Source organism: Panthera tigris, chromosome B2 (genome assembly GCF_018350195.1).
Source record: "Panthera tigris isolate Pti1 chromosome B2, P.tigris_Pti1_mat1.1, whole genome shotgun sequence".
NCBI lineage: Eukaryota > Metazoa > Chordata > Mammalia > Carnivora > Felidae > Panthera > Panthera tigris.
The window spans coordinates 112,048,339-112,060,655 of NC_056664.1; the positions used below are offsets into that span (position 1 = coordinate 112,048,339).

Sequence of the window (12,317 nt, forward strand, 5' to 3'; positions counted from 1 at the left end):
TTATGCTAGAACAAATAATATATGTGAAAGTCATATTTGAAAAATACTTAAATTTAGTGTAATAAAGATTCTTAAATGAGAAATTAGTAAGATTTTATTTTTCGTTTAAATTAATTTGCTAATTTATAAAATAGTAGTAGAGAAATTTAAAAAAATTATCACATTTTACTTTGAATACCTTTTTAATTTAAAACATCGTATTATCTGGGGCTCCTGGGTGGCTCAGTCAGTTAAGTGTCTGACTTTGGCTCAGGTCATGATCTCAAGGTTTGGGAGTTCAAGCCCCGTGTTGGGCTCTGTAATGACAGCTCAGAGCCTGGAGCCTGCTTTGGATTCTGTGTCTCCCTCTCTCTGCTCCTTCCCCACTCACACTCACTCTCTCTCTCTCTCAGAAATAAATAAAACATTAAAAAAATTTTAAATATCATATTATCCTACATTCTTGTTAGTTACACCGTAAAATTTTCTTGTGTGTTCTGGGAAAAAGTTTCTGAACTTGTTCAAAAAGATTGCCAGCAATATTCAGATCCTGGAAAGAAAAAGAGTACCTCTCAATTTGTTTTTGTTTTTTTTTTTTTTTAGTTTATTTATTTATTTTGAGAGGGAGAGGGAGAGAGTGTGAGTGCGGTAGAGGTGGCAGGGGAGGGGGTGGTGGGGGAGAGAATCTCAAGTGCTAAAAGTACAGCATCCAATGTGGGGCTCCATCTGAGGAAGTGTGAGATCATGACCTGAGCCAAAATCAAGAGTTGGACGCTTAACCAACCTAAGCTCCCCTTAAATTGATATGTTTTCTAAAAACAAGTCATATTTTCAAGCTAAGATTCTCCTTTTATCGTGATTGACATTGCCTGAAGTCCCCATAGCCCCATCAATGGAACTGCCCCCCCTTCTCCACCTGTAAAATAACATTGTTAATAGATGGCTACCTAACTAAAATGCTTTCTGCAAAGTGAAAACGAGGACACATTTATGAAAGTACTCTGAAGAAATGCAAGCTCTTGGAATCATTTTGATAATAACACTGGCATCTTCTTGGAACTTCACAGTTGTTTATTCAAATGGTGTGTGAACTAGTGGAGGTGAAATCTCTGGAGGAGGTATATACCTTAATAGAGTCCAACCATCTCTATAGATAGCTATGAGAACAACAGAAGCACAACTTATAACAGGTTGGTAAAGTAATTGTGAAGACACATTAAAAAGTATACTCCAAAAGAGTAATATATGGAGTCGCATAGTCTTTGCTTTGGGGCTGAGAAAGGGGACAAAGGGCACTGTGGTCCTGTCTTTGCATCCTGATATGCTAACTGTGCTCCTGCTCTCTCCTGTGCTGCCTGGGCTGCAGGTCTCACTCCATCGGGTAAGCGCCGCCTCTGGGTCCCTGCCAGCTCCTTGGCTGTTCCCTTCCTTCCCAGAGCCCACTGCTTCCCTCACACCGTGGGTGTGCTTCAGCCAAAACACTAGATCTCTTTTCCTGAGAGTGTTCATGACCAGGAAATTACAGAGTACAGGGCATCTAATGGGTTTGAATTTATTTAAGCACATATTTGTATCATTTCTGAGTCATTTACACCAGTTTCGCTTGCTGAGCAATCTCTTAGGAATCCCTTCCTACATTCCCAATCGTTCCTGCGTTGGCAGGGGTCCTTAGAATTGAAAGAATTAAAAAAAAAAAAAAAAGCATAAATTGAGCGGTGTGTGTGTGTGTGTGTGTGTGTGTGTGTGTGTGTGTGTTTTAAATGTTTATTTATTTATTTAGAGGGAAATAGAGTGAGAGCAGGGGAGGGTCAGAGAGAGAGGGAGAGAGAATCCCAAACAGCCTCCATGCTGTCATCAAGGAGCCCGACTCAGGGCTCGATCTCATGAACCATGAGATTATGACCTGAGTTGAGAGATCAAGAGTCAGACAACTAACCCACTGAGCCACCCAGTCACCAAGAGTTGTGTGGTTTTATGAGACTTTAAAAAGTAAAATTGAGAAACAAAATTATTTTCTCTAGATTGTTGTTTTTCTGAAATTCTTATAACTATTTCTTATGTGGATGGTTTACCTTCAACTTTCTATTCCTTCTGAAGAGGGGAAAGGTTACCAGAAGACCACTTATGATAGGAAATGTGCAGTTGTCCAGTTAAGCCTTCTGTTAGGTGGAATCTTATTATATACTTTTGAGGTAGGATATACTTTTGAGGGGGGGATTTTTTTTCCTAAGTAAACTGCCTGTATTTAAAGAGATGAATTAGATTAATAATGCTGATGAATTTCTTTTAGTAATTCTTTTTTAAACATAACTTCTGAGGAAATGTTTTGCCCATGGTTTCTAAGTGGAGCGTGTAAGTAAGATCATAAGTACCCCCTGAATTTCTTTGTCTTTTTCTTTCTGAGTTCGAGTAAAGTGCTGCCCATACTAATGACCTCAGTGGATATTGTTGGGGAAGGGTGAGGAGTTTGATTGCTTACTCTTATCTTCTTGGGAGGAGAGAAGCAGGGATAGTGTTGGAAAGTGTGAAGGGGGAGCGCCATCCCAGGTAGTGTGACCCTGTAGTGCTCCCTCTCTCTGCCCAGCCTGATTTCTGAGTGGAACTCACAAAGGAATTACAGGCGATCAGAGAAAAGATGACTCAGCTACCATAGGATTAATAGAGAAGGCCGAAACCCTTAGAATTCTCAGAAATATTGGTATTTGTACCAGATGTCCTGGAATGGATACTGAAGTCCTTGCTCCCATGTTGAACTGCGCTGATGGTGTTTGCCTGCCATGTGTTTCCTTGAATGTCTTATGTTAACTACGTGTATTCCTCTGGAGAGTTTCTCTACAATGGAACGATTAGCTTTTACCTGCTGGGCTCTACTTCCTCAGTACAGCCCTTCCTCTCTTCCTGAACAGAAGGGAGGGGAGAGGGAGCTGGACCTAGAGAGGGTGTCCACGGGCTCCTGGGCGCACCTGAGGAAACCAGACATTCTCCTCATCCTCAAAGTTCCCAGCCCACAGAGAACCCACAGGAAGTAAAATAACGTGCAACTTGAACAGTGTACTCTTCTTTATGCCCTTGAAAGCTGACCGTGGTCCTTCCTACCCAACGAAAACAAATGTCATCTTGGTGGAGTGGGCAAGGAATACTTCAGACAGTTGAAATTGCTGTTTTAAGAACTGTGAGGAGGGAGTTTCTCATGTACTTATGTTGTGCTATCTTTTCTCTCTTTTTTTTTCTTTTAATCTGCTTTTGCCCTGAAGCTACTCCATTCGCCATTCCATAAGTATGCCTGCTATGAGGTAATGTGTGTCAATGACTTTATATAATATCAATGCAAAATGTATGAAGTGTGACTTTATTGATATTTACTTTGTGGAGTTTTTCCCCCCTCTCAATATGAAAGGAAATCCCATGACCTCCTGTATTCTCTTTTCTGATGGCCTTCAGGAGAAAAGGCTGAGGGTTCTACAGAAGGAGGGTATAATGGTCTTCTGCTTTTGACCACACTGGCTTAAATCCAGCCTCTTCTCATTTGTGTAACCTGAGACAAGTCACTTAACCTTCTCAACTTCCATTCTCTTATCTGTTCATTGGGAGAAATAAGACCCACTGCACATGTTGTTGTGTGACACAAACCAAGTAACCTGTGTAAAGCACATTCTTAGCACTGGCCTGGACGAACACACGTGCAAAGGCGGAAGGACATTCTTTATTTCAGCAGAATTAAATGCAAGCCTGGGAGACAGTTTAAATGAAAGGAATAGGAGACCAGAGGGCTATGGTTGTAGAGAGGATATTAACAGGATTTTTTAAGGTAGATACTAAGGTGAGGTGTCTGTTGAATAATAAAATAATAAGTGATTAAAATTACTAACTGGATGGAAACCTCCGAGAAAGACATTCCCCACTTTGAGTTTGCATGGCTTAATTAGATAAAAGCACACTAATAGTAATAGGGCATGGAAGAATGAATGTCAGACTGGGAGTCAGAAGATGCAGACTGTAGCCCACTTCTGCCATAAATGAACTTGGCAGCCCTGGGAAAGTCACCTCAGTGATAGCAGTTTCTTCATATCTAAAGGAAGAGGCTAAAACCAGATTACTGCTTCCCCCACGGTGCTTGCCGTGGGAGGGCTGCCGTGGGCTAGGCTGGCACGGTGGGGGGGTGGGTTGTGGGAGATCAGGCCTCCAGGACCCTCCCCCACTACAGTCTGAACTATCCCCATGCTCCCTGCTTTATAGTGTATATTCATACCAAATCTGCATAGTTTGAGACCACCGAAGCCAAATTCTTTTGGGGTCATTTATAGCTGTATATGACCTGATTAAATCTGAGGAAATAGCTTCTCCCTGTTCTCTAGCACACATCCTAGTGTAATTTAATTACAGGAATGTCTGTTTTATTATCCTGATGATGTTTCTTCCACACTGGGGTTGTATAGTTACTTGAGAAATTCAGCCGCAGTATTTGATTTCCCTAATTTGGTGGTAAATAGAAAGCATAGATTCAAGATTGCCTAGTCTATCTTTGAATGACTTGCTCCCTGTGGCATAAAAACACTCAAATTGAGTAGCACATCCTGCAGCCCTGAGCTCCTTTACATGTCCAATTCTAAGTGTAGGTGTCCAAAGAAGGGCTTGCCAAAAATTAACATGGTTTTGCTCTATGAACCCATCTAGTGGCTTATGTAGTCCTCATGCAGATGTAGTCTTATTGGCTTATGCAGATGTAGTTCTCATGATCTTGCCTGAAATTAACTTAAAAAAATTTTTTACTCATCTAACATGTACCCATGAGGCATTAGGCTGAATTGTCTGACCACCGCGGGCCTGTTAACTGATCAGTGATAGGCAGGCATGTAAGCAGGCTTGCCCAAATAAAACCCACAGTGGAAGTAAAGTGCCAGTGAATGTATACTCTTGAGTCATTCAGATATAAATTTGTTAATATTTCATAGTGAAACAGCAATATTATGGAGGATTACCCAAGAATTTGACTTATACTTGCATTATAGATAAGATGTGAGATCATAAGACCCTGTAAACTCACTGTTCTTAATTCATACAGTATGAATGCAGATGCATTTCTGACCATCTGGAGTGTCACAGTTTCCGGAGATAATCTCTAACAAAGCCAAATGCACTCCAAAAACATATTATGTACATTAGTTTCCTCTTGATAGTATTAGAGCCATGCTTCACTCCACACCATACAAAGAAGCCCATATATTATAGCCATTCTCCCTTATAAAATTCCTCTGGGCCATTCCTTTTATTTCAGTTCTTTTGCACTCAAGACAGAATAACGTGCAGCTTATTAAAATTAGTATCATTCAGTTGAATTATTTGACTTGAAAATGATGACAGTCCTTGTGGCTGAGTGCTTACATGGATACAAGAATTCAGATACATTTTTAGTTCCTTCTTAGTTCCTGTTTCTTTAGTTAGGGATATCATTTTCAATGGTCATGGTGTCATTAAATCATGATGTCATGTGGCCAAATCCAATATAGGAAACCAAAAAGCACCAAATGAAGTATCTAACGCTTAAAGCAACAAGATGGTGTATATAGATTATTTAACACAATGAATGAGTGACAAATAAAATGTCAATAACTGAAAAGATTCTGTTTGTTAAGAGAACAAAAAGTATATCCTCTTTACGAGGAAAAACAATGAAAGCATTGACGTTCAGAAACACCACTTCATGAAAATTGACGAAGTGATTACCTTTTGAGGCATGGAAAAGAAAAATTTATGAACCTTTTTTTTTTCCTGGAGCTATTTCTGTCTTCTCTCACATTTACTGAAATAAATAACTTTAAAATTCCAGGGGAGACAACTCTAACACAACATTCTTCAGATAGACTTTCCATTGCTTACCAAAAAAAAAAAAAAAAAAAAAAAAAGCTGGAAAAAGGAGTACTGTGCTAGAAACAATTAATTAGTAAATGACAAATTAAGCTATCACTCCTTTGACTCATTGGAAATGATTTCCGGTGCCCCTTGAAATTATTACAGTTGTGTCATTAACAAAATGCTGTACTATTTATTCTACAGTTGATTATCTGAATATTTTATTTAGAAAATGTCCATGTCAGGACATGGCTGTGGTGCAGAGATGATGTTTACCAATAAGAACAGAAAGCCACGGTTTCTGCAACCAGCACAGTTGCTAAGACAGTGAGTCTTTGGGGCTGACCTCTCTTCTTTTTTTGTTATTTTAGGAATTCTCCTACTTTCAAATCATTTGAGGAGAGGGTTGAGACAACTGTCACAAGCCTTAAGGTACAGATGAAGTGAATTTTGTGTCGTTGGGTCCGTGAATCAGGACAGCATTAGTCACTGCTATGGTTAGTTCCGAAGGCAGGGCCGCCAGCATTTGGTGCAGCCAGGAAGGCAAACTTGCACAGAGTCCATCTTTTTCTTTCCATATGAATCTATCAATAAAACCAGTACTGAACGGTGTTGCTGTGCCCTCACAGAGTTGTTCATGTAAGCCCTTCAGGGGTGATTACTTGTTGGAAGTGAACTGGGATTTGTGTTCACGTCTTGAACTAAGATTAGAACTAAGATTACTAAATTAGAACTTAGTGGTACCCCTCGAAAACAGGTATGTGCGAGAGGATTGTGGATAGGATAAAGGATATGTGAATTCTGGATTTAGAATGCAAGTGGAAGGTCAGTAACAACTCAGAGCCCCTCCAGTTTGCACACGGGCTAGCAATAGTGAACTTGACTCCACACGTTATGCTGCCTTCCACCTCCTGTCAGACACCTAGACTTGTTTCCTCCATTCACACACTGAGCACAGCACAGCAGGATTATCATGGAGGGAAAATAAAGCTGAGTCACAAAATGCATAACTTTGTAATAATGCATTTGATTTCCAGGTTTAGACTGAAAATATGTCTGTTTCATGGGAGGGGCTAAAAAATTTCATTTGAAAATATTGTCTGAGCATAGGTAGGTTAGTCTACAGAGGAAGAAAGCACAAATAAAATCAATCTAGGCTTAAAAGATAGAGAACTTTCAAAACAGGAAAAATCATTGAAACTACTAAGATTGTTTATTTAAACAATGACTTAAATACATCTTGACGTTATTATCACTATTTTGTAGACCATCCATTTCTGTATTTCCCTAGCTGGGAAAATGAAGGATGCAGATGATCTTTAACCAGATCAAAAGCAGGTATATGCACATGCTGATTATCCAGCTGCCTCTGAATTCTCTGCCACCATGTGCTGCCTGATAAGCCTGTGAGGCTGGAAAGTCTTCCTCCTACAGGATCTCGAAGAGTCTTTCCTCTTAGGGAAGGATCTTCCACACAGTCTTCTACTTCTACTTTATTTAGCCTGTGATTATATGTTTATGACCCAAGAATGAGATTATTACTCAGCATTTACCAGCAGTTTGTAGTTGTGTAATTTCACTACCCCTCTTGTCAACATCATGGCTTATTGAGTGTTATAGGGACCCATAGGAGCCATTACAATTGCCCCCATGGGTAGGGAAAACTTTTGATAAGGAGGGTCAGTATGGTTCCTTGAACATTTCTCTTGCTAAGATATCAAGTTTCAGAACAAAAGGTTCAGAAAATCCTAGGAGTTAATTTCTCTGCATTTGGTTCTCAGCCTCAGACAATCGAAGGGAGATGGATTCTGTTACTTGTTAGATAAGTTCTGACACAGGAGAAGTTGTACTTTTTAGGTTTTCTTTAGAAGAAGGAGATATGAAGAAGCAAAAGAAGAATAAAGAACAACCTATTTCCATTTGCTTTTAGGAAACTCTGGTAAGCTCGCAGCTCACATATCATTTGTTTGGTCCACACTCCGAGCTTCTCCCTTTTCTCACTTCATGGGGATGGAAAGTGGAGAGCCTGCCTCCTCCTTCAGACAAGCACAGAACTAACTCAGCCGACTAGATACTAGCCTGTGTCAAGACTTTTCTTAAAGTGGCTTCTGTGTCTGCATGATTGTCCCTGGGTTTAACAAGACTCACATGCCACCCACTTCCTATGTCACAGTCAATGCCTACTTCCTCTTTTTCTGCCCACCCAGGCAATGGAGAATAAGCAGCTAATAATTGTGCTTTGTGTAAAACTTCCCACTCATATTCAGTAATTGCAAACTGCTCATTCTTTTTTTCCTCCAGACTAAATAATACAGGTTTAACCCTTCTTTATCTAGTTTCTTTGCTGCATAGTTTACTTTTGTGTTCTAGATTTTCTTCAAAACTTCTGTAACTTTCTTTAGTTATGGATCGTGAGGCTGTTTCAGCTGACTCACAAATCAGTAAGGATGAATCAGTAAGGGCATTCTTTGCAGGTTTATAGTCTGCAGTTCTATTCACACACACTGCTTTAGGCTTGGTTTGTAAAACACCACACGAAAGGAGTCATGTTCATGTTTGTGTTCTGTTAGAAATAATGTTCTGCTGTGAAGAGAGGTCCGTTCTTGCATCTTCCAGCACAATCTGTCACACACCAGGTGGCATTTATATCCAATTGATTGTTCTTCCCTTTTTTTTTTTTTTACCAAGTTCCGTAGTTTGATTGTCCATGAACATTTTCCCAATGCATCATAATGATGTAAAATTTAGTCCTTTTTGCCTACATCATTGATGGCATTACTTGATGACATATCAGCTGATTTCACCAAACACTTTGTATTTCATCTAAAACAAACAAGCAAGCAGACCAAAACCCAGCTCCTGTGAAATCATATTTGTTATATTCTGCCATGTTCCAGTGAATAAGCAAGCACATCCCTTCCAACCATTCTAATCACGTAGCCTTCCAATCATTCTTCGAACCATGTCAACCACACCATATTTTTAGCACGCCTCTTTTTGATGAATACATTGCATGGCCTGATTTAAAACCTTAAAAAAAAAAAAAAGACAACATATACTTATTACTTCTTGGTGTCCTCTCAACCAGCCATTTTATTATTAGAGATTAGGAGGCCCAACACCATAATTCAAATAGAATTGTATGCAAACAGCAATCATAGTTTTGGGGACAAAGTGACAAATGCTTGGATTAAGAGTCCAGAAGATGTCTATTGTTCACATCTTTGCTGAAGCAACTCCTCACCTAAAGTATTGCTGTGTGCACTCAATCAACCCACATGGTTAGGACACCGCTTTATTCCACTCAACCCACATGGTTAGAAAACCCCTTTATTTCATTCCCCTTTTTGCCATATTTGCTTTATTGCAAAATGATTCCCTCCTTTATTTTTCTATTTTGATTTGAGAATATCAAGAAGAGAGGAGAGGAGAGGAGAATCCAACAAAACCCAACAGAAAATATCAGTACTTGGTATTCACTTGATTCAAAACTGTGTGTGACTTCTGTTGCAAAATTGAATACAAATACAATAAAGAGGAGAATGGGAACTATTAAGAGAGTAGATTACTCTTGTTTCTCTCTGGAAAGAAATAAACATAGTGAAAAATTACCAAGTTGAAAGAACGCCTGCTTCTTCCCAGTGCTGAGATGACCCAGAGTGGGGGAGGAATCCATGCTCAGTGCCAGAGGTCTGCAAATGAGGGCCTGTGGGCCAAATCCAGCTGGTTGCCTATTTTTGAATGGCCTGTAAGCTAAGAATGGTTTTTATCTTTTTTAATGGTTGAAAAAAATCAAAGGAAGAATGCTATTTTGTGATGTGTTAAAATTACATGAAATTCACATTTCAGTGTCCATACATACAGTTTTCTGGGAAAGCAGCCATGCTCATTCATTTATGTGTTGTTTTTGGCTGCTTTGTACAATGGTTGATTTGAGTATTTGTGACAGAGACGATGTGATTCCTAAGCTTAAAATATTTATTATCTGTCACTTTCTGGAATGAGTTTTCTGACCCCGAGCGTGGTGGTAAATTCAACTTAGGAACTGAATTTAAAGAGGCAGAGAGGGATTTTAGTGACAATTGGAGAAAAGTGTGTGCTTGTTCTGCAATGATTAAACAGCTTTTAAAACCTGGTTAAGTTTTTTAAAGGGCAGACCAGGCAGGAAGCAGATACATCCCCTAGTGTGGCTTATGTTCGTGAGTGAGTGATCACTTTGGTGGCAGTGAGGAGTAGTCAGCATTTTGGGAAAAGCAACATTTTCTATTCTGTACCTTTCTTTTCTTAACGTGTTTTTCCATATTGTTAATAGTTAAAGGAAACCAATGTGACCATCAATAAGGCTTGCATTAAGCATTAAATATTCTTTCAAAGGACTTTTTATGAGGAATTTTTCAAAATACTTTAACCATATTTCTTATAAATTGATTTCTTCCTGATTCTATTCTTATTACCAGTAACAAGTACATGAAAAGGGAGCCTCCTAAAGCATCATAACTTTGCATTTCAAGGGATATTCCTCCTATAAGAGCAACTGCCTAGAAAGATATGAAGGGGCCAGAACTTAAGATTTGAGTCCTGTCTACCTCTCACAGCAGAGACCAGAAAGCATGCTCAATGCAGCCGCTTTTCAAAACACATTTGTCAGGAATCCAGATCGCCTTGCTAAATCCCAGTAGAAAGCCTAAACTGAAGTCACTTAAAGATGTTCATACATTTTTTAAATTGAGGGAATTTATCTAAAATCCGGTAACATTTTGATTACATCTGTTCTCAGGGTGAATGTGTAGACAGTGTAAATCCACAGATCTGGATATGCTCCTGAAGGGATTGAGATTCTTAGATGTAGACGGGATAAAGAGGGCACTGCTAAAATTGTACAAAATTGTGGAGTTTTGGATCCTATCCCAGAACCCAAGTATAAATGGCATTCTAGCACTCTTAAAGGAAATTACTCTACACCCTTTACGTCCCTTCGCAAGAAAAAAATATATTTCTGAGTTTGAGAGTAATCCGTCTTACAGGAACATTGCAGACCCGATGAACTAACGGCACGCTTGCGTCTCTGCCCATTTCAGACGAAAGTAGGCGGGGCGAACCACGGCGGAGGCAGCTTTGAAGAGGTGCTCAGCTCCACGGCGCACGCCAGCGCGCAGAGCTCGGGGGGCGGGCCCCGGCGGGCCGAGGAGGAGGAGCTGCAGTGCTAGGGCCGCCCCCTGCAGCCGCCGCCGAGCCCCGCCCCCGCCCAGCGCGCCCTCGGATGCGGCGACCAAACACCCACTGCGAAAAACCCAGGCCTTGACCTGTTCTTCGAATGGCCCCACCGCGGAGTTTCGTAAAATGATTTCCATTTTGTATGTGTGCTAATGATGAACCACTTGACCATCACACTTAAGTATTCGTAAATTGTCATAATTTAAAATATCCCCACTTCAGCAGGTACACAATTGGCCATACCTTTGTCTTTGTGTAATTCAACGTGTATTTCCCGTAGCTATTAATGACCTGCTTTGATTTGTGCTTGGACTTATGATGTGCATGTTTTTGAAGGCTGAGGGTGAGCACCCACTTTCAGTTCAGTCACATGGGCGGGATGGAGCTCTTTCTGAGAAGTCTGCAGCAACGGGATGGACTCACTGCAAGTTTCATCAAACTGCTTGTGATCGCCCTCACTTGCATCAATTATGTATGTTTATTTAAGCAATTAAAATCGATTTTAATGATGACTTTGAATTCTTAATTTCTTTAAGTTTTCAGGGCTAGTACAGACTTTAAAAGGTGGTAGCTATGAATCTGCAGATGCTATTTTAAATCAACTTCTGCTAATTTGGTGTACATAAGAGGGTGTGTAGGTAATTACCCAGCGACCCTGTCAATTCTAAAATTCTCTCTAATCTACATAGAGTAGGTTTTTTTGTTTTGTTTTGTTTTTTGTTTGTTTTTTTTACATAGAGTAGTATTTAACTCAGGTAAAGGAGATCTGAAAAGGGAGTGGCTAGAAACTGGGAGAAATAGTTCTTCAACCCCTTCCATTTTGCAAATTGCGCACATGAATGAAAAAAAGCATTGTATTAATACAATCGGATTTCTGCAGGAGTTTTTACCTTCCACATCATATGCTTCTCTTTCCTTCTAAATGGGAACATACATTTGTTACTAAGTAGACACACATGCTACAGATGCAATTTTTAAGTGAACACAGAATTGACCTACTAAGAAAATTCACAATTTAATATATATATATATTATCCATGCAATATATATATATAATATTTTTTAGTGTTTATTCATTTTTAAATTTACTATTAGAGAGAAGTGGATATATGTGACATAGGGAAATAAAGCCAGTCTGAAAAATCCTATTCAAATGAATGGGGCAAGACAATGCATACAGCCAACTGAAAATCAAGCTAGTTCAAAGCCATATAATCTCTGAGGCTTGGAATATTAGCAGAGGTAGGTATGGGGCTATAAATTTGAACCAGAGT

The 12,317-nt window shown here is 39.6% G+C and overlaps 1 protein-coding gene across 3 annotated transcripts in view; it reads left to right on the forward strand.

The window, feature by feature from the left end:
* The window catches only part of TPD52L1 (TPD52 like 1), a 100,480-nt gene extending 88,979 nt beyond the window's left edge, over nucleotides 1-11,501 (forward strand). For 2 of the 3 annotated variants that reach the window (XM_042985348.1, XM_042985347.1), the window contains exons 5-7: nucleotides 3,234-3,272; nucleotides 6,201-6,261; nucleotides 10,908-11,501. In XM_042985348.1, the coding sequence (XP_042841282.1) occupies nucleotides 3,234-3,272; nucleotides 6,201-6,261; nucleotides 10,908-11,036 (229 nt within the window). In that variant the 3' untranslated portion in view covers nucleotides 11,037-11,501. The remainder of the gene's footprint in view (nucleotides 1-3,233; nucleotides 3,273-6,200; nucleotides 6,262-10,907) is intronic. The other variant, XM_042985349.1, reaches the window with a different exon arrangement.
* The last annotated feature ends 816 nt before the right edge of the window (nucleotides 11,502-12,317 follow it).